The sequence below is a fragment of the Lepidochelys kempii genome, chromosome 17 (assembly GCF_965140265.1).
Source record: "Lepidochelys kempii isolate rLepKem1 chromosome 17, rLepKem1.hap2, whole genome shotgun sequence".
NCBI lineage: Eukaryota > Metazoa > Chordata > Testudines > Cheloniidae > Lepidochelys > Lepidochelys kempii.
The window spans coordinates 13285485-13308802 of NC_133272.1; the positions used below are offsets into that span (position 1 = coordinate 13285485).

Genomic DNA, 23318 nt, shown 5'->3' on the forward strand with positions numbered 1-23318 from the left:
ACTGCAGTTCCCCCCCTCACCACAAGTACTTGGAACTATAACTCTACAATAAAATGCTTTTTTTGGTGATAGTTTGAAGACTGTGAATTAGAAAGTAGGAAACATCAACGGCTCATTAAGTGGAGTACAAAGCAAGTGTCACTGAACTGAGTTTTCCTCTATTTCAGCAACAGCGCACAGTATATAGACTGACACTGGTGAAAGCTTGGAACGTGGATGAACTCAAAGCTTATGCTGAGCTGGTGTCCCTTGGTAAACCAGACTTCATTGAAGTTAAGGTGAGCTGCGTATCAGTGCTTTTCCACTACATAGCTTCTATTTTTTTCCTCTCCACTTTCTTTAACACAATAATTCAAGATTACCCGAGCACTGAGCAAATAAATGACACAAGCATGGCTCTCCCACCACAAGTGGCTCGCACGCTCCTGGACAGGGGAGGCACACCGCTGCATGGAAGGGACTCCTGTCTGGGAGCGTGCAAGCCTCTTGTACACATTAGCACAGAGGTCCCCACACTGTGGGGCACGTCCCCTTGGGAGGGCCTAGAGGAATGTTCAGGGGTGTGTGCGGTTGCTGGCACCTCACTCCGCTACCGACCCCAGGCCTGGGGTCCTAGCTCCTGGCCCTGTGCCCGGGCCTTGCTCCTAGCCCCGCCTCAGCCTTGGCCCCCTTAACTCTGTCCATGTCCCCCGCTCCCGGAATTGCAGTCCTACTCCCGGCCCTGGCGACTACTGCATTAGCACGACCAGGGACAGCTGCCAATGAGCTTGGTGGCGGCCCCAGTGTGCAGGGCTGGGACGGTACAGCCATGCCGGAGGAGCTGCCTGGGCTGGGCACTGACTCCTGCAAACAGTGGCCTGACATGCTGCTGCTTTTGCTGCTGCAGTTCCTGGCCTAGTCACTGGCCATGGCCCTGCTCGTCTCGCTCGTTGTCGCTAGCGTCCTGCAACTCCATGGATATCTGCTTTATATCTGTGGACATAAATTTGGTATCCTTGGAGGGTTGCAGGCACAGTGCCACCAGCACAGAGACGGTATGTGGGCCAGAGTATCTCATGCTTATGTCCTTTAAGGGGAGAACGCATGCATTTTGCCTGTCAATGGAAGACTCTGCATATGGGAAGAAAGAGGTGGGAAACCTTCTTGGGGCTTCTCCATTCCTCTTGTCAGCCCCTGTACATGGCCCTCAATTACAGCTGGCTGAAAATTTTTGCAATGTACAATTTCAACATAAGCTGTATAGTTCTTAGGGTATGAAAACGACTCGTGCATTGGCTTTCTCATTTAAATTTGGATGGAAAAAAGGGGCGTTTTTTTCACAATGCACTTGGTACTGTACATTAAGACAGCAGCTAAGTTATAGAAGAGAAAAGTGGATAGTTCAATACCATAAAACACAAATAATTGGTTGGCATATTCACCTGATAGAAATAGACTATCAGCAAACTAGGTGAACCTCCATCTATTGCAGATCCTGCAATAGCCTCCGTTTCTCCACTTGAGTCATCACAGAGCTTTTAAATTGAAATGCACTGTCCTGTTATTTTAATGCATAAGAACTGCAGCAGTGTATATGTCCTTAAAAAGCAAGCTTAAATATGAAGCACCCTATTACTTACAGCATTTGCAGGCAATGCCCATTCAAGATGGGATTTTTCTTTTCCTGAGAACTGAACTGATCTGATCACTTTCTGAACCAAATGGCACAGCTGTCTATGCATCAGTGGAACATTTTTAGATTTGGATGACATTTCCGTCTCTTTAAAATGTCATGAAATTTTCTGACACTTTCCTGCAGCTGAGATTTGCTTGACACTTGATTATTTTGTTTAAATGGACTGTAATTTATAGTCAATGAAGGACAAACACTGCCTCATGGGTTTTTCAGTGGATTTTTTATTTTTAGTGCTTTTATTTTGGGGCAAGGCTTTTTTTTTTTTAACCGTTTTTCTTTCATCTTTCAGTTCTTTAAAATGGGTGTAACATTTTAAAGGGGGTAAATTTTGTGCTGCATAGGAAAAAGCATCTCACACTAAATATAGCATTAGGCCAACCAGTAACCTTATTTGTTCCACATAGTTTTATTTGCCAGTTTCTGCTAAACAGCAGCATTTCTGAAGTGCAGAGGGTTTGGCTCAGTGGGGAAGGTGCAATAGTTTACTCCTCTTACTGTGCTATCTCTGTGAATGTGATTACATGGTTTCTTACTTCAAGAGTGAAACTGATTTCCCTATTATTTTTTGGCCTCCCTTTCCTCTTGGCTGGTATCGAGAAATTGTGCATCCCAACAAGGATGATAGAGACACAGTTGTGACCACTTATACCCCAGTGAAATAATGCCAACATGGGAAGGCAACACCTACATCTTTGTCTTAACAACAATGGCGTATATCAGTTGCAATGACTTTGTCTTGGGATGTTTTATCTATTTACTTAAATTATTTTCCCCATTTGTACCTGAGCTCTGGCTGCCTAGTGTGGGGATGAGGACGATCGAGACCTCAGCTGAGGTCAGGGCCCCATTGAGCTATGCTGTATGTAAGTATAATAAGAGCCAAACCCACTCCAACTGTCCCCTTGTTGCAGTCAGTAAGGTCTGCTGGAGATGCATTTGGCCCAGGAACGTAATCCAACAGTTTCGGCAATACTATGTGGATTAAGTGCAATGAGTCAAAGTTTAAACTCCTAGCAGCATGGATGTCATGTAGCACTAAGAAGGGATTAGATCCAGGGGCTCTAAGTATCGCAGAGCCAATTCTTTCTTTCTGCACTTGCTGGGTACAGTTTTATGTATTACTTAGAGTTCTTAGGTGCTATTTAACTTCTTGATCTCACTCCTGCTGATAGACATAGGGGTCTGTCCTTTAGCGCAGCTATAATATTTTTGATAGAGTAGTGCCCAGGAGAGGATGTACAGAGCTCTTGTGATGTTGAAATTTCCCTCAGATCTTTCTTTGATTTACAAGGTGGTATTTTTAATCCTTTGGGAATGAAGTAGATTGAAGAACTCATTGGAGACCAAGAGTCATCACAGTCCTTTTTGCCCTAGTTACACTAGTGCAATGGGTTCAAGAAAGGAGACCAAGAAAAGGAAAAGGAATTAGGTCCTGGAGAGCATCTGCTACAAAATGAGGCTTCATCTGTGGGATTTTTCTGGTTAAATACTTGAAATAAATTGTTAGTTTTAAATGAATGTAGCTAATCCCCTGTTGCTCCAGAAACACTCTGGGGTGTAATGGAAGGTCAAAAGATCTAGAATGTAATTCTGCTTTCATTTACACATCTTACATTGGTGCAACTCTGTTGAACCCTATTCTTCTCTCACTTAGTGGAAACTAGCATTAATTTTGTTGTTGGCAGTGGTTACCCTTGTGTAACACCTCTGGGTCAGGAGAATGAGGTTTATGGAGATCAAAATTAAAAGATCAGACTTATTACCTTATCAGATTTTTACCTAGAAAGCCACCAGTTTATATTAATAAACACGCAGTATCTTGCATTTTTTTTCAAATCAAGCGCATTCATAGATTCATAGCATTTAGAGCCAGAAGGGAGCATTAGATCATGTAGTCAGATGTTCTGTATGCATAGGCCATTAAATTTCAGCAGGGGTTACCCCTACATTGGGCTCAACAACTTATTAGAGAAACATGTGTGAAATTTAATAAAAGATTCAGTGTTTGGATCCTTAATAATTAATACCAAAGATATGGAAAACAAAGTGCATATGCAGAAGATTAACTTATTTACAAAAGCTCTGGTGGTGCTACGGGGATGAAAGCCAGATAAGCACCCAGAAAACAAATACACCTTTAAATGGCTTGGTTTACACAGCAAATCTGTTACACTAACATTGTTCATTGTATCTGTGCCCTTGTGTGCACTTACTTCAAACCTCTCTCTGCAAACTGACAGTAGCTTTCAGACAATGTGTGTGTGAGCGTTCATGTGTACATACCCTCTTGCAGCTCTGACCCTGATTTTGCAGACCCTCACCAGTCAGTGAAGTAAACCTGGCAATTGTGTGTGCGTGGCCCTTTGTACATAATTGATAAACAGACACTAACTTACCCAGGAACAGTTCGCCTGGAGAGCAGGCTGGCACTACTAAAGAAAGGCCCAATTGTGCAGCCCTGAGAACACTTGATTTTGGTAGGCTCATGTAATGAGGAAAGCCTCTAGGATCGGGCCCATAATCTGTCCACTTCCTTTGTCATCTTTGTATTTAACCAATTTCTTTCACTTAAAATAAAATATTGGGCCAGATTCCCAGTTACCCAAAGGCTATTTTACACCATGCTGCTACTTCAAGGAAGAGCTCTGGAAGGGTAAAGGGGCCTTAAGTATAAATGAGATTCAGGCCCAGTATAATTTCCAAAAGCCTTTGTCCATTCAGTCTTCTGACCACTGCTGCTGCATTTGTCTAGCTACACCGCTCAGCACTTCAGAGATTCTGGGCTAGTGTATAAGGGATGGTGGATCCAGTGTCAGTCAGAAGGAGGAAGGGCTTTCTGGAACTGCTATCAGAGGCTTTGCTATCAAATTAAAATGACCAGTTAATAGGCTGGCTGGGTAGAGCCACACAGAAGCATCTCCCCCGTTCTGCTTACCCGTATCATATTAAATGTTAAAGATTATGTAAGTGTTTAAAACAGAGGAAAATTAACTCTTCTTTAATGAGCTTTTACTTGCAAGAAGCGGGAGCTGATTGCCTTCACCTGTCAAAAAGCTATTCAGAGCCTGGGTAGCGTTCCATTCTGCAATTAGATGGAAAGAAGATGAAGTTAAGTCACGTGTCCTAGCGAGTGCTATAAAACAAAAACAACTGATGTATAATTTTCATGCTTGAGAAACGCTGACCTTTGCCGTTATCTACAGAACTCTAGGTTAAATGAGTTAGAGCTCAACAGAGAGAAAGGGAAATGCCAAAGCTGCACGCTGCATGGTGTGATTTTCAGAGAGGGTGAGCTCCCACTAAAGGCCCAGCCCCTTTGAATACCAGGCTAAGTAAAATTTTGTATTGGAAAAACATACAGCCAGCACTTTTTGCTATTCCTTTTTCAGGATAAGGCCCCGGAGTGGCAAATTGCATAGATATGTGCTTAACTCGAATTGTATCAGACATCCCACTGAAGTCAAATCAGTTACTTCAAGTTCAGGACGTGTGAACATTTTAGCAGGAGGTTGTATTTTTTTTTTTTAAAACGTTTCGGATTCTAGACACACCCTGTCAGGTATTTTGGGCTGAAAATTTAGTCATTTAACAAAATTTAGCATCATTACACATGTTTTCATGATGTGAGAGAGAAAACAATTAAAGCAGGTTACTTTTTTGTTTTGATTTAATCGTTCCCCACATTCTTTTTGCAGCCCAAACATTGCGGCATTGTTGTGTTGTTGTATCAATGTGTGAAAATAATCAGAAACCAATCTGAAAGACTCGTCTATTTTCATTGTCTAAGCCAAGAGTAATGTATAAAGTAAATAGCAGATATAAACCATGAAAACTGATGTAGCTATCTGAAAGTATTTGTTATCATTAAAAGTATTATTATGGCACAACTAACGTAAGGTGGTAGCCAAATCTGGACCATGATTTTTAAACACTGTCACCACTTAATGCCAATGGAGTAAATAATAACACTTATATAATGCTTTCCATCTGTGGATCTGAATGCTTTGTAAAGGTGGATAAGTATCATTATCCCTATTTTACTGATGCGGAAACTGAGTCATAAAGAGGGTGATTAGCATTAGGTTACACAGCAAATCAGTATCTTAGCTGGGGATCAGTTGTCCTGACAGCTAATCAAGTGCTCTATGGGCAGGTGTTTAAACAAACAAGAAACCAGCCAGATTTGGAACATGATGTCCTTTAAAACTTAATATTGCTTTTTTTCTTTAAATATCTATACAGTCCATTTCTAAATGTTAGAGTACAACCAACATTCATGGAAGTAGTCTTTATATTCATGACTAAACAGTTGAATTATTGGGTTGGCAGATATAATTGATGCAAATAAACTGATGTCCTTTAGTCAATCCACTTGAGCATGGATATAAAAAAACACATTTCAGGGAGGAGTAGCTGTGTATTATAGCTTTAGACAATATTAAAATCCAAATAATCTGCATTTTTATTGCAGAGTATTTGATCCATCAACGGGCAGTTTAAGGTAGTTATATTTGCCTTGGGTCAAGATTGCCCCAATTTCTGAGCAGTAATCCAGTCTCTCTAATAGTAGGTCAGCCACATTTTGATGGCAGCACTTTATTCTTTTGTCATTTCACACAGTACTCTGTTTAATGAACTTATAATCAGCGGTTTAGAAGATAAGAGAGTTCTCTTGTTCATAATAATTAAATTGGAAGGCCTGCAGTTTATTTTAGAAAAGAAGCAATACTCTCTCATTTTTAGTTCACAGGTAATCTCCCTCCACAGTCATTTGGATTAGAATGATTCATGATTGTTCAGGTCCTTGGAAAGGATCCAAATCTCAGTAGAAGAAACTCTCTGGTGACTGAGCAAGCACCAGACAGCACTCCTTTTTGTGTTTCTCATTCACTGTAATTACAGCCAACCTAGCACAAGACATTGTATAAAATCAGTGGTGAAAATTCAGCTCCATTACACCAGTTCAGTGGAGTTACTCTGGATTTACATGCGCAGAACCAAAACCACAAATTGGCCTGAGCATTAAAGACACTTTTGAAGAGGTTTGGATTTCAAGGTATTTGTCTGAAAGCTGTTAGTATAATTAGCATGCTGAAAACATGCATATTAAAGACTAATTAAGAGTGTCATTGATGTTTCCACTACGGAGAAGTTTATATATAAGCTATTGTGTATAATAGAACTGTTTCCTTTTTAATGGTTTGCTTCTTAGTAATTGCTATTTTCAGGTATTGGTGAAAAATATAACAGGACTGCTCTAATCAACCATTTATGTTTTACAGACATTGTTGGCACTGTTAATTAGCTCAAGTTTTAAGAAGTTGAAAGCTGATGTGCTTTTGTACAGTGTGTTGCTAAGATGATTTTCACTCGTGTGTGTGTGAGAGAGAGAGAATTAATCAACCATCCAAGTACTTGGTAATTCCATTTGCCACTGCATTCTCTTTGCTTGTAAATGATATCTTTGAAGTTTATTAAAGGAATGAGTCATGTTGTAGCTTCCTAGGAGTTTTTCCCCTCTGTAATCATACATTTTTCATGCTGCTCCAATCATAATCTGCATAATGAATGAGGGGAAAATATTGCTCTACAAAGCTGTTTCTATACAGCTGAGCCTTTGAGATATACATTACATTATTTGGGTGTCTGGTTGCTTTTATATAGGCACGTTTAAAATCTCTTCAAACTTCCAGTGCAGGGTTAAATTAATGTACTTTTCTGTTCAGTACTCCCTCTGCGTCTCTTCTGTCTTGCACAGTGCATCTGTTACCTCACTGGTACTGAGCTACAGTATGCTGCTTTAATATCCTTCACTTGGGTAGATTAACGGAGGCAGCCCACCATAAATTAAAAATGTGAAAAATGTGTGCAGTTTCTAATTAATGCTATTCCATTTCTTCTTCAGGACGTTTCCACTAGCCTAAGAGTCTCTGCTGCTTTTATGGTTTCAGAGTAACAGCCATGTTAGTCTGTATTTACAAAAAGAAAAGGAGTACTTGTGGCACCTTAGAGACTAACCAATTTATTTGAGCATAAGCTTTTGTGAGCTACAGCTCATCACTTGCCCCCATTTCAAGCCTTTGCAGTGTAAGGACTTGGCCCTCTTTTTAGTGCTGAGCACATTCAACTTCCGTACCTAAATTTTAAACTCTTTGGGGCAGTGACTGTCTTTTTGATCTGTTTGTTCTGCTCCTGGCCCAGTGGGGTCCTGGTCTCTGAGTGTGCTTGAGAGGTGCTACAGTAATGCACATGACATCGCTGGAGGTTTGAAAGAACAGGTTAGACAAACACCTGTTGGGAATGGTCTCCTTATTACTTAACCCTCCCTGCCTTGAGTGCAGGGAACTAGACTAGATGACCTTTTTAGGTTCTTTCCGGTCCTATATGTCTGATTCTATAATAAACGTTAATAACACCTGCAGGATTGGGTCTTCAGAATGTAATGCTGGAAAGGATCAGGGCTCCATAAACATTTGGTGGAGATGCAAATACTGATTAAAAGAAACCGAAGTTTCTTTCCATGGAAAAAAGGTTTCAAAACATAATCCTCCATAGAATTGCATGTGCTCTGTTTTTAAAGGCACATATCTGATAGCATTTTGGGACCAAATAAAACATCCCCAATCATGAAGCAAAGATAATAAAATGGCCAGTGGGAATGTGGCGCCAACGGGGCCAACTTTTTACCGGAGTAGAGGAACTCCGGTAAAAGCAAGAGCACCTCTTGCCCTCACGCTCTCATTGGCCGTTGTATCATCTTTGCTACTTGTTTGGGGATGTTTTATTTGATCACAGAGATGCACTTGGCCATAAGGGGTGTGAAGGGATGGCATGGAGCCTTAACATGATGTAATTGGCTGAATTCACAGCAGATGCTTGAGTGAATACACTTCAGGGATGGCCTTGTGGATTTTTAAGTATCCAAAAGCTGTGTGAGTAAATCAGACCTGTAGATGGCATGTGGGTCAACAGAGCAATTTAATGCATCTCCTATGCCATATCCTTCATTTTGTGTACTAGCAAGGGGAGTTTGTAATGGTTTCCATGCTGATCCTTATTGACATTAACATCCATAAGAAATGCATGGTATTCAAACACTTATTTCCTTTCTAATATTTAAGTAGAGCTGGGCAATGTGATTTTCTTCCCTATTCACTTTGTACATTTAGAGCCCAGTCCTGTAAGGTGCCAGATGTCTCCTGAACAATGCTGAGCATTCTTGATTCGACTGCCTTCACTGGGAATTGAAGGGAGGGATTCTCCCATTGGTATAGGTATTTGACCTCCCCTAGACACGGTAGCTGGGTCGATGGAAAAATTCTCCTGTCAACCTAATGCTGTCTACACCAGGGCTTTGGTCAGTTTAACTGCATCACTGAGGGGGGTCTGGATTTTTCACACCCTTGAGTGATGTAGTTATACTGACTTAATTTCCTAGTGTAGACCGGGTCTTAGAAGGGAGGGAAGTGGCATGTTCAGAACCCTGAATTTATGAAAAATGTGTGGCTTCCCCCAAATATTCAAATGGCGCACATAAACTAATAGCCTGCAAAATTTCAGTGTAGATAATGCTGCAGGTTTTGAATTGTAGAACTACAAAATAGCCTCTGAAACTAGGATCTTTTGTTTCTTTTTGCATGGCTGAAAAAGCCAAGGAGATCTTCTTTACCTTGTTTAAAAATCTACCTGTCATCTGGCAGAGGCCTTATGTTCCTGCTTTCATCTTGGAGCCAATATTTGTCCAAGTTACACTGTCATGAAAATAGAGCTAGGTACAGTAATGGGAAAAAAAAATAAGCATACTTTTCTTTAAGCCAGAGGAGTTGTTACAACAGGAGTCTTTGTCACTTTTTTTTTTTTTTTTGAGTTCATATTACTGAGCAGTTCAGATTTTTTTTCTCTCAGGGTTGTTGAGAAATAGAAGTCAGGAGGTGGGAGTGAGACAGAGGGAGAAACAGAAAGAAGGTCTTTCTGAAGTGAAGCAAAGGAAACCAGGGTTGTCACGAGGAAGGAAGGGGGTGTTGGATGGAAGGAAGGGGCCACTGGTTAGGGATGCTGGCCTGGGATATGGGATACCAGAGTTCCATTTCTGGTTCCTCACAGGCTTCCTATGTAACCTTGTGGAAACCATTTGGTCTCTTTGTGCTTCAGTTCCCCATCTGTACAGTGGGGGTAAGAGCACAGCTCCACCTCCCAAATAGAGCTCCTTGTGCTTCGACCGAGTTGTTTGTGATTTAAGTCATGGTAAGTGAGGTGAGAACTGGACCCAATGAGTTGAGGCTTTTGATATAAAATTCAGATCTTTCATTGTTGTGCATTCACAAATAGCACCTGCCTTCTGAGGGCTCTCCATGTGCACTTTACTGCTTTATACTGCTCCTTGACCCCCTTACAAATGAGCAGATTTGATCTCAAAGCTTTCCAAAGAGTCAGAGTAATTTCACACTTCATGCACTTGCACAGAGGGTTAGGAAACATTTGCATGCCTGCAGTATGACTTTTTTTTCTTTCCTTTGAAATTAGAATGGGAGTGTGCATCCTTGAGGTTTGGGTGGGCCATCAGTTTTCTTACCTTCGTCAACCCCTCCAGAACAATATCTAATGGGTTTGTTGTTGGCATTGTGTGTATTTTACTGTAATTCCCTACTGTCTGTTTTATGCAGGCTGTTTTATCCTTTTAGAATAGCAGTGGCAGGAAATTAAAATGGCCAGTAGTGAGTTATGAGATCTTGGGATGCAATCAGTTGTGGAAGTAGAACAAAGCGCATTACTATCAGTGGACTAGCTGACCTGTAGCAGCAGAAATGCAGTCTGTGCTGGCCTATAGCTAAGTCCACCATTTGCAGCAGCCCCACAAGATGGCTTCCAGTTGTGGAGATTTCTGTGGAAGGCAGGCTCTGGTTTCCAAAAATTGCATAGTCTGAACCACATTTTAATAATAATTGTCTCCTGCACATCCCATTCATAACTGTGTGGCCTATCTCCCCTTTTCTTATTTATGATCTCCTTTACACTTCTGGCAACTACAATTGTGTATCCTGAAAAGTAATAGTAGCGAGTTAGTGGGTGTATTTTCAATTGTCTCTTAAATAAATTTAGAAGCTTCAAATGAGAGCCAGTTCTTTAGGGCAATGGCTCTCAACCGTTCCAGACTACTGTACTCCTTTCAGGAGTCTGGTTTGTCTTGTGTACCCCCAAATTTCACCTCACTTAAAAACTACCTGCTTACAAAATCAGACCTAAAAATACAGAAGTGTCACGGCACGCTATTACTGAAAAAGTGCTTACTTTCTCATTTTTGCCATATAATTATAAAATAAATCATTTGGAATTGAAACATTTTACTTAGATTTCATTGTATAGTATAGAGCAGTATAAACAAGTCATTGTCTGTATGAAATTTTAGTTTGTACTGACTTCACTCGTGCTTTTTATGTAGCCTGCTGTAAAACTAGGCAAATATCGAGATGAGTTGATGTACCTCCTGGAGGACCTAACAAAATTTAATACATGTACCCCTGGTTGAGAACTACTGCTCTAGGGAGCAAAATTTAAAAACCACTGGGACAGAGAGTTCATTTGTGAGGGGATGGAAGGAATTATTCTCTTGTAACTTTTTACATTTTGTTAGGCTGCTGTACATACAGTAATACTTTATACTGTGATAGTACCTTCCTTCCGAAGATCTCAAAGTTGTCTATGAACATTAAAGGTGTGGTTTTCAAAAGCACCTAAATGGCATAGGAGCACAAGCCCTATTGACTTTTGCTATGTTGCTGCTGCTGTTTTTTTTCACATCCTAATGCATTAAAGTGTGTGAGTTGGAAGGGGTGGATTAGTCCCTATTTTACAGAAGGGGAAATTGAGGTGTGGATTACCAAAAATGGTGGAGAGAGAGCCTTCCGCAGAGGTGAGAATATCTCTTTATTCCTATGTCCTTGCTGCAAGACCGTCCTTCCCCATCCAACACACACTTGGCTGATAATATGGGTGAAATTGTCAAAAAGGAGCTCACAGAGTATAGCTAAGTGTGAATTGTACATGTGCGTGTGTAAATGCTGCCTTAAATTTGTAGTCATCTTAAAAAGACATTTGGTAATTACTTCAACATGTTTCGACAGGGAGTGACATACTGCGGTGAAAACTTGGCCAGCAACTTAACCATGGCCAATGTCCCCTGGCACGAAGAGGTGGTGCATTTCGTCCGGGAGTTGGCTGACCTGATTCCAGACTATGACATCGCGTGTGAACATGAACACTCAAACTGCCTCCTGATAGCTCACAAAAAGGTAAGGCGTCTCTCTCCTGGTGGGTGAAAACAGACACTGCATAGAAAGATTTGACGCCTCACTTCCAAAAAGCTGTGAGCTGCTGAGTCTAAGCAATTGCTTTACTTCAGCAGGATTTTCTTTCTAGGTTTGGAAGATTAGCTTTTTAAAAATCCCTTAATGCAGTTATCCCATGGAGCTCTGTGGATTAGTTTTGGAGATGGTTATGGGTTCAGTGACTGCCCTGTTACAACCTGCAGTACTGTCCTTGATGACACAAGCAAGATCTTGAAAATATCAGTCAGTCATTTGGCTCTCAAAGAAAATGAAAGTCTCTCTCTTGCTGTCTTTGCTTTGTATTTTTTGGCAGCAGGAATAAACTAAATGGGGATGGGTTGGTTGTTGCTGTCTCCCGCCCCTATTGCTTCTTTAATAATGCTGTTCAGCAATGAGTGTCCTCATGCAGATTAGACATTGAAGGGGCACCAGAGCTTAGAGGGGTTCGGGTTATATTTTTATATATATATTTTTTTAATCATTAGAATTCCTGTCAAAGCGGTAGACATCTTTATTCCTTTTACTCCCAAGTTGGAGGAGCACTGGGGACTGCGTTTCTTCTTTGAGATAAACAATTTCTACACAAGACAAATTGATATGTGGGTGTTAAGCATGGAAAAATTTCCCCTCAGAACAGCTTGATGTATCTGGTTTGCAGTATCTGAGAGGTCTCCGCAACTGTATTTCTAGAAAACTGATTTTAAAGGACAAACAATAAAGCAGCTCTGTTATAATTTCATACACTCTCTATCCATATAAATGATAGATAAACAACTGTGAAACTACTACTGCTGTCATAACAGCAACACCAGCCCAGCAGTTCTGTCAGGCACTGAAATACTTTGTAGGCAAAGCATGTTTCAGTGGCGCATATATGTATGTGTATATATAATGTATGTTTCTTATAAATGCCATCAAAGTCATTTGAAATGCATGTGAAATGCTGAAAGGATGGTTAATTTTTAAGCGTGTGGGGTTCAGAAAATATTGTACTATTTGGCATTCTGTTGTACAGGAAAACATTTTAAAATGCAAAACGAAGGACTTGCTAGGCAGCTGATGACATCACTACTTCTTATTTTGGTATTAGATTATGCTGTGTGTGTCTGTCTGTGTGGTATTCACCTGTTACCTCTGATCATTTACTTAAATTGTGAACTCCTTTTGGGGCTGTTCTCTTGTCTCCTGCGTGTACGGTGCCTTGCAGACACCGACTTGCAGAAAATCAGAAGTTATTTTTAATTGGTGTTTGCAACTAATTATAGTGGCTGAAAATGTCCAGTAGGAAATTTTCAAAGGTGCCAAATTCACATTAAAAAAACAAGTGGGGGTATGTGTGGAGTAGGATTAAAAAAATCTGACATGCTACTTTCTTGGCCCATGTCCTCATAATATTTCCTTATTTTTCAATTCAAATCTTATGTGGTGGAACTGGTAGCTGTGCCAGAGTGCATTCACAATGGAAAAATCTCTTCCATAGCAAGGTGAAAGTCTGGCCTAAGGAAAGGAAACCAATTTTCCCCTAGGTCATTGATACATAATCTAAGTAACACCATTATTAACAGTAACAAGAATAGATGGATACTAACCTGTGAGGAATTCTACAACTACTTTGCTTTCTAAATTCATGAGGAGAGGGAGTCTGTTGGAGGCAATCAATACCCAGGAGCTAAAATAACTAATAAAAAGTAAATTTATTTCTACTCCTTTTTAATTCTGGATTTTAAGCTCCAGTAGAGAATAAAACTCATCAATGTTTTACTCGTGGAAAACCAGAGCTATGGGAGCCATTAGGCTGCATAAAAGGAACCTTTTAAAATAAAAAAGAGTGGAGAAAAAAGGATAGTAGAAATAATTAAGAAACTTCATTTGCTTCATTCTGTTTTGCAAGATCTAGCTGTTTTTATTAAGTTCAAATTAAAAAAAATCCAACCCTTCATTGAAATGCCTGCATGTTCAAGAGAATTTAAAAATGGCACATAGAGAGTGAGCTGTTTAATACCTGTTTTGTCTTAAATTAGGGGCATTGACTACCAACTGCTTTAAATATGGATAATCACTTAAGCACTTTTGAAAATTTCACCCTAAGTCCCATTGTCAAAAGGACTTGGGCATTTGGGTGGCTGACTCATTGATAGTGAATGTGATTTAGGGGCCTAAATCCTTTTTGAAAATAGGACTTGGGCACATTTGAAAATTTTATCGTTCAGGCCCAATGCAATTCCCATAGATGCTGGCTGAAAGACTCCCATTTATTTCAGTGGAAATTGAATCTGGCTTTCAGTGTTGCATTAGCCACTGTGATTAAAAACACTTGGTTAATAGATCAGTATTAACCTGTAGATGAAGAAGCTAATACTTGTACTATTTTGAGGTTGGCTTGAAACTATCTGTGTAGAGTAGCCATTGCTAGCAAGTGCCATTGTGTTCAGTGAAGGTAGATAGCCCTGTAGCAGCAACATTAGTAGTCCCCTTAGCTATCTGTTTCTTGCTTGTATTGCCCAGTGTGTGCCACTTTCAGAAGGTGTCAGTCCCACTTGTCTCTTCTGTGTCCTCCCAGTTGTGTCTTTTCTTAAACGGATGACTTCCACCTCCCCTTGCGAGGTGTCCAGAGTATTCCAGCTCCCTCCCGTCTGATTATATTTTCCCAGCATAGCTGTTATAGTCTCAAGTAATTGCATTTGCTTTGTGGCAAATCCTATGAACAGTCAAGTACAAAAATCTAATTTATTGCAGTGCTTTTGAATTAATTGGTGGAGATATTGAGACAGTGGCAACTTTCTAATTTAACAATTAATTCTAATAACCTTTTCAGAGAGAGAACTTAGGCAGCTGGTTTTCCTTGTGTTGTAACAATAAATGGTATCCTTGAGACAATCAGAGTGAGTGACTAATAAGGGAGAAAATCTTCTGCAGATGCCTCGCAGCAAATATCTTTTTGAATGAAAGTTACAATCGCAGTAATTTCTGGAATAAAAACGTCTGCTTCTCTTTTTTTGTTTTGTTGATTTGTTTTACCCTGGTGTTTGCCATGTATTCCATTGTGTTGAAACCCTTGCTTGCCAATTACATTCTATTATACAGATTTTAAATAACCTACCTTGCTTTTGTGATGGGTTTGTTTTCCATCAATGCTGTCTCTGTCGCTTTACATTCCTGGGTTTCTCATGAATGCTATTTGTATTTGTAGTACCTTTCTTGCTTTCTACTTCTGTTGCTGTTCATTTTTGATCAGCTAAAGGCAAGTCCTTAACACTGAAGGATTATTTTTAAGAATTTAAGTATTTTGTGAGCTTCTTCTTTGTTGGTGTAGTGATGAGTATCCCCACCTGTCATAAGGGGCACCTGGGTTTTTTCTCCCTGCCAGGAGACTGCATTTTGAGGTGGCCAGTTGGACATGGCATTGGGCTACTACTGTATTATGTTGTGCATGCGTGGGTTCGAATCCCACCTTCATCAGTCTTTAGGAGGTTTCAGTAGTGTAGGTGCCTATCATGTGGAAGGTCCCCAGTTCGAAACAGGATAGAAACAAATCAAAGTTTGGGGTAAACAGGTAAAATCCAAAGGCCTGTGTTACACAGGAAGTCAGTCAAGATAATTGAATGGTCCCTTCTAGCCTTAAAATCTGTGAATTGACAGACCTTGTAAAGGTGGATCTGAATCCAAACAGTGGATCCAGAGATCCCAAAACTTTGGGAATGTTTGGCTCTGGATGTGACGGTTATAGCTCAAACCCTCTCTTGTGTTCTACATTGTCTGCAGGTTTCAGCACTGGATTTTGTGGGCTGCAGTGCTTTAGAATCAGTGTGTCCAAGTAGGGTGAGTCCTGACCCACCAGAGGGTGGCGGGTGGGTTCTACATGGGTCTGTGTAAGCTTCAAAGCTTGTCTCTCTCATCAAGAGAAGCTGATCCAATAAAAGATATTATTCTTGTCTTTCAGAAAGATCCACAGCATTTTATTTCCTTCCTGTCCCTAACAGTCCCACATTTTGCAGGTCAATTTTTGGGTATAAGTATTCTCTGTCCTCCTAGAACCTGGGATCCAAAATCTGGACTGCATTCTATGCTAGTTTGATGTCAGCGTAACTGTACCGACAACAGTAGAGTTGCATGGTGAGAGGAGAATTGAGCCTCCACTGCCATAAATTTGAACCAGATATAATGTTTACAGCAGGCAGGGAGACCCATGTAACTCCTTAACCTGTCCATGAAATAGTCTAACTTCTCGACAGCAATATTATTGCAGGCATGGGATTGTAACTTGATGCTTCTGTGATTTTCTTTAGTGTCGCTCTCAAAATATGAGGTTGGTTCTGCTGTGCTTGATCCCTTAGTTATTAAAAAGGGCACTGTGGTTATTCTGAAGTAATCCATTTTTCATCCATTAGAATTAAAACTGTCTGGGTGTATCTATGGCTTAATTGGTAGATGGGCTGCTCCATAATGATGGTAAGAATTATATATTAAAAAAATCTACAATAATGCATCTTTTATGTAGAATAATCTGTATAAGATTAGACTTAATAAATAGCAGCTAATAAGTTACAGAAGAGAGATCCCATGTGTGGATGGCATTATGCCACTGTACCGAGGATGGTACAGACAGTTTGCAAGGCTTTTACTCTTTTAGAAAGTGCGATAACAAATTGAATGTATAAAACTTTATCAGTGCTAAATTTGGATGATGGTCTGATTGTCTAAACTGGTGATAATGCTGTTAAAGGGTTTAAAAAAATCACTGATCATGTGACTAGGGTACTTATGGACAGAGAGATTGTTGGGGGGAAAATGGAAATCTTCAGTGTGATTGTTCATGGATGGTGGTTTTTAAGATTTCTGGAAGGATATAGTTCTGCACCAGTATCATTGTTCCCCAGTGGTCAGTGCCGATATACTGATTTTTGTTTTACCCCTAGGGTATAGTATGTGGTAAAATTCTCATAATTAGATGTCCCATACACTGTTAGAGTTTTATAACATTCCATGTCACATGTTTATGACTTGATTCATCTCCTAGTCCTAGTTGCTTCCCGTGGAGCCTAAAGTTATAGCTAGCAATTAAAAATAATGCTGAGTTCTGAATTAGAAGTGGTGATATGAGCCTGATAGAATTCAGCTGTCTGCCATATTTCTTTTGGTTTCACATCAGCTCCAGTCCAGTTACTCCTGCCATACAAGAAAGCATATATTAAGAACCTTAAATAGTTAGGTAAAGAAACTGTCCACAATAACTTAATGAATTATTCACGTTGACTCAGACAGATTTCTATTGGCAGGTGGTGTGAATAGCCTTGTTATGAAAATTTGCATAATGTAATACTGTGCACTGCCATTATGTTTCATCTGTTTAATAATAAAAGCTGTTTTATTAAGATATCTCACTGTCATCAGCTTAAATTAAGGAACTGAGGCTGGAAAGGTTGCATGAGAAAATGGATTAATTTTTTTCCCAACTAACCTAATTTTAAGAATTTTCCTCAAGGCGCACGTTAATGAGAACAAAAGGTGGTTTATGCTGAAATGGTGCAAAGAAAATGGCATAAATTGCTGCACTGAGGGGCCCTAGATAAGTAAATATAGTGGTCATAACTTTTAAAAAGGAAACTTCCTATAATATTACATTGCACTTAGATAGCTCCTTCTGTCTGAGGAACTTGGATGTCTTAAGCATTTGAGTTAAGCAACATAGGGAGGGAAAGTGGAGGTGGCAGCAATATTCCCATTTCAGAGATGGGAAAACAGAGGTATGCAAAGGTGAAATAACTTGAAGCTCGTGGCAGAGCCATGACTAGAACCAGATATATTTGTTGGTCTAGGTTTTTGCACTGTACCGCATGACCATGGTATTTGAGTACCTTCTGACTCCTGCTTCCAGGCATTAATCAGTAGCCAATTCATACCTCTCTGTTCCATACATTGAGGAGTCCTTGTGGCACCTTAGAGACTAACAAATTTATTTGGGCATAAGCTTCTGTGGGCTAGAACCCACTTCATCGGATGCATGGAGTGAAAATACAGGAGCAGGTATAAATACATGAAAGGATTGGGGGTTGCTTCACCAAATGTGAGGTCAGTCTAACAAGATAAATCAATTAACAGCAGGATACCAAGGGAGGAAAAATAACTTTTGAAGTGGTAAGAGAGTGGCCCATTACAGACAGTTGACAAGAAGGTGTGAGTAACAGTAGGGAGAAATTAGTATTGGGAAAGTTAAGTTTAGGTTTTGTAATGACCCAACCAATCCCAGTCTCTATTCAGGCCTAATCTAATGGTATCCAGTTTTCAGATTAATTCCAGTTCTGCAGCTTCACGTTGGAGTCTGTTTTTGAAGGTTTTTTTTGTTGAAGAATTGCCACTTTTAGGTCTGTTGTTGAGTGACCAGAGAGATTGAAGTGTTCTCCTACTGGTTTTTGAATGTTACGATTCCTGATGTCAGATTTGTGTCCATTTATTCTTTTGCATAGAGACTGTCCGGTTTGGCCAGTGTACATGGCAGAGGGGCATTGCTGGCACATGATGGCATATATCACATTGGTAGATGTGCAGGTGAATGAGCCCTTGATGGTGTGGCTGATGTGGTTAGGTCTTATGATGGTGTCCCTTGAATAGATATGTGGACAGAGTTGGCACCGGAATTTGTAGCAGAGTTTGGTTCCTGGGTTGGTGTTTTTGTTGTGTGGTGTGTAGTTGCTGGTGAGTATTTGCTTCAGGTTGGGGGGCTATCTGTAAGCAAGGACTGGCCTGTCTCCCAAGGTCTGTGAGAGTGAGGGATCGCCCTTCAGGATAGGTTGTAGATCCTTGATGATGCACTAGAGAGGTTTTAGTGGGGGTTGTAGGTGACGGCTAGTGGCGTTCTGTTATTTTCTTTGTCGGGCCTGTCTTGTAGTAGGTGACTTCTCGGTACCCTTCTGGCTCTGTCAATCATTGTATCGTATCACACTTCATACATCAATATATTACATGCACAAATATGGTACATGTAGAATCTTTGTAAGCCTGGTGCCATGGCTTCAGAGAATAATATACTGCGGTAGACCGATAGTCAATAGCCATTTTAATGCTGTCTAGTCTTGCAGAGCTAATACACTTGGTCTCCATGAAAATGTATGGGGGGGAGGGGAGAGAGCGAGAGAGAAAATGGGCAACAGCCCTTACCTTCTGTGCCAGCAAATGAGCAATTAATGGAGTGGCACTTACACTAGCCTAAAAGGAAACATCTGTTTTATGCTGGTGTTTTGGGAGAAGAGTGTTGCTCTTAGTTGGCAAAATACGGGTTTATTTTGACCCAGGTGTAACATCTAGTGCTTCTTTCTGGGAAGTTAGAGTGCCATGTTGCTTTTACAAATCGGCTCTCTAAATATACTGAAAAGGAGGACTTGTGGCACCTTAGAGACTAACCAATTTATTTGAGCATAAGCTTTCGTGAGCTGCAGCTCACTTCATCGGATGCAAGCTGTAGCTCACGAAAGCTCATGCTCAAATAAATTGGTTAGTCTCTAAGGTGCCACACGTCCTCCTTTTCTTTTTGCGGGTACAGACTAACACGGCTGCTACTCTGAAACCTAAATATATTGAGACAACTTTGAAAATGAAAAGCATTTTGGTGTGTGTTCGTGTGGTAACAATCATGTTAGATGACCACAAGCCATCAATGACAGTATCTGATATGATGTGCTAGTGTTCCTACAGGCTTTACAAGATAGCACATTTTTAAGTTGCAGGAGTTTCTGCAACTAAAAAAAAGCATCCTAAGCTATGTGTGCACATCTGTGCCGTCTTCCTAAGAACGTTTTTTGTTTAATGGAAAAAGAATTGTTTAAGCTCAGTAAGAAATCATTTGAGGGAAGCTGCTGAAAATAGGGACTCATGAGGGTTGTTCTGATGCAACCCTAACCTGTGCTTTGAAGATAAGTCTTACATTTTAGTAAAATGCATGTGGAAGCGGTGGTCTTTTTTTGATCAAGTACTTCATCAAATGACTGTACTGTGCAATAGAGTTAAAGGGACATATTAAGGTTTGCGAGCCCAACATGGAACACTTCTAAAGTATGTAAAATGATTTTCTGCAAGTGGATATGTGTGACCAGTCCCACCCAAGCCCCAGTTGCTCTGGGGCTGGGGGATCCAAACACAAAAGCAAGCAACCTCTATTAACAATTCTGGTTTCTGTGAGCCTTCCAGGAATGGAGAAAGACACAATGTTGCTTTGAGGCATCGTTCATGTCAAGTTTAGTTCCTAACTGGCTCACAAGAGTGTGAAGCAGTTTGGAAAAGCAAGGGGGAGAGCAATATGTGTGTGTGTGTGTTGGAAAATTTAACAAGCCTGTGTTCTGAGTTCCCTAGTTGGAATGCTCAGCTGAGAAGCTTGAGTTTTAACACTCTTGGAGTCCTTCCTGTTGAAACCTAATAAATAGTTTTTGAATGTCTGATAATTGGGTGTGAGAGAGTAAATTTTCATTTGTTTTTTTGAAATGGGGAGATGAAGGAGGAGGAAGATGGTAACCAGAATTAAACCTTGCATCTGTCAGCTTTAAAAAGCTTCCCCTTCAATATTTGCTGGTGAAAACCCCTCTTTTAACATGTGATGCTGTTAGCAGACTGGAAAAATGTTGGTTGAACACTTGCAGAAACCAGATTTTAAAGTTCTGTAAGTTAGAGATGGAAAAGCTCTATTACATCCTCCAGTCCATCATTCTGCCAATGCAGGATCATTTCCTACAGTACAGTCCTGGAGCAGTTTGTGTCGCTAAGCAATGCCATTGAAGCAGTCACACCTTTTTCTTTCCACTGAGTGATTTTTTTTATGTAGTCTAGAAATGATTTATGCTTAACCATTATTTTTTGGTAACTTCTGCATGTAAAATGATGAACCTTGAGGTTATTAAAGAATAACTGATTGAAAAAAGTAATGCCCTGTTTTTCCTGTATAGTGGTGGTGAGAAGAATTGCTGTGTAGCTAAACTCTTGCATTTGACCTCAGTTTGGGGCATAAATGAAACACAACATGATTGCATCCAATGAAGTGAGCTGTAGCTCACAAAAGCTTATGCTCAAATAAATTTGTTAGTCTCTAAAGTGCCACAAGTACTCCTTTTCTTTTTGTGGATACAAACTAACATGGCTGCTACTCTGAAACATGATTATTGCCATTCAGTCAATAGTGGAAAGAATTCCATGTTTCATAGCCCTTTCAGTTCAGCCTTCCTGACAGTCTGCAAGGAGAAGACCCTAATGAATGAAGTGGACAGGGCAGCTAATTATCACTTCTCCCATGAGAGGATATGTCCTTCCAGCTCAGGATTAGCTCCAGAAGGGTAAAACCTGGATAGTAACGGCAACAAGCTTCACTGCACCACTCTGGTTGAATTTCTTATTTTGCCTAGAGTACGTTCTCTTTGTCTGGGAATAAGTATATAAAGAACTACCAAAGTGAATGGATGAAGAGACACCTTATTCTTCAGTTTAATGCACGTTCCTCAGAAGAGAATAATAGTGTCATCCTTATTAGGATAAACTAATTGATTTTTGGCTGACTTCCATTTTTCAACTGTAGCATTTCATGTCACAATCTTTGGTTCTCTTCTGTATTATATCCCTCCATATAAATCTGTTGAGACTTTTATTTCTCTGCAATTATGCCTGTCTGATGGAATGTAGTATGTTGTACTACAAATTATATTATCTCAAACATAAATTCTTTATACATTAGTTACTAAAAATTGCTTATGCACTGCAGCAATTAACTGTTTTCCACATTTTAATCTGTTCTTTCCTTCAGGAATGTTCAGTTTTACATAATAAGCTACTCTATTTTCAGCATAAAGAAATTCAAGTGGAAATGGTATTCCAGTAGATAATGCCCTTTGAAATAATGTTAGATACACTTCCATTAGGGATAAATAAAAAACAAAGTAGTCAACATTAACTCATGATGTGCTGTCAGTATTGGCCTGAAATGACACACACTTCCCATCAACCTCTTCCCTCAGGCATGATCCAGAGTTCATCAATGGAAAGACTCCCATTCACTTCAGTGGGCTTTGGATTGGGCCCCCCATAGATGTTGCTGGGAAAAGATTAAGTGGGTTTTTGTGCACATTGAGGCAGGGTGGAGGGGAGTGGCTCCCTAGAGTAAGTACTGGAAGGTGCTCAGGCACTATGGTAATGAAGGTGGTGTAAATATGCCTGTATCAGATCTATGGTGTGGGCTAAGCATCCCTGAGATAGGAACCAGTAGAGCAGTCAAGCCTGAGGTGAATGTCTGACCTTACTGTTAATAAAGCCAAACCCAGAAAGGGGATGAGTTTTCACTCTTCAGTGACTTAATTTTAGAGCTGGTTGGAAAAGACAATCTCACATAGCCTGTGTGGTGGCTTTTGTTGTTGTTTGTTTGTTTTTTTAACTGATCTAACAAAAAAAAGTAGTCCCTTGTTCCTGTATTTATTACCTTAACAGACTAACTAGGTAGTGAAAAATATAATAAAAATCCCAACTGTATTGGCCTTTGAAATAACACTAGTTTTTAGCATTATCGTTCCATTGTTTGTGTGAACTTTGAAATACTATAGAAAGTCTTAAATCTTTTGCTAGCTGGAGAATGTTCATAAAATTGTTGAACTCCAATCAGTAAATCTGTGTGGACAACTGAAGAAGTCATTGTCCCGCTCCCCGCAAAGTTTATTTGATTTTTATTGCCTTGGAGGAAAGTCAATCCATGTTCCACTGTGCTTAAAGATGACTTTTTCATATCCATGTGTTGTTGCCATTGCACCACAGCATTAAAAATATTAAATATTTCTTCTGTTTTTGTAACAAAATACCATAGAATCTTAGCTTGATTGTTGCTAAGGGAGTTGGATGATGATGATGATGATTATGAAAGCCTGTAAAGGACCCCAATCGGGATTAAGGGCCCCATTGTGCCACATGGTATACATCCACATGAGATGATGTAGCTGAATTGCTTAAAATCTAATTTAGACACCACAAGAGTTGAGCGTTCATCACAAAAACTATAAGTAACTAGAACGGCCTGCATCTTTGACTAGACTTTTTGGGCTGTCTAGCTCTAGTTCAGAGTGGGAATGATGACATTTGGTATGGGTCCGGAAGGGAAGGTGTCCTTGGGAAAAGATTTAGCCTGGGTTTCCTGGGATGTTGTTTTGGAATTTCCTTTGTGTAATAAAACCCGGAAAGGGTGAATTTTTGATATTATGATGAGTGCCTGTCTTTTGCTTGGAGCTGGGTGGGAACTCTCCCAACTCACATTGACCTTGACTGGGTAAGTTGCTTCCTTTCACTGTGCCTTGGGTTGCCCA

General features: G+C 40.1%; 1 protein-coding gene across 11 annotated transcripts in view; it reads left to right on the forward strand.

The window, feature by feature from the left end:
* The window catches only part of LOC140899651 (S-adenosyl-L-methionine-dependent tRNA 4-demethylwyosine synthase TYW1), a 121750-nt gene that overhangs the window by 93141 nt on the left and 5291 nt on the right, over nucleotides 1-23318 (forward strand). For 6 of the 11 annotated variants that reach the window (XM_073315489.1, XM_073315485.1, XM_073315486.1 and 3 more), the window contains 2 exons: nucleotides 168-278; nucleotides 11797-11964. In XM_073315489.1, the coding sequence (XP_073171590.1) occupies nucleotides 168-278; nucleotides 11797-11964 (279 nt within the window). Of the gene's footprint in view, nucleotides 1-167; nucleotides 279-6418; nucleotides 6732-6957; nucleotides 7094-11796; nucleotides 11965-23318 lie in introns of those variants that run through there. The other 5 variants (XM_073315492.1, XM_073315493.1, XR_012155413.1 and 2 more) reach the window with 4 other exon arrangements.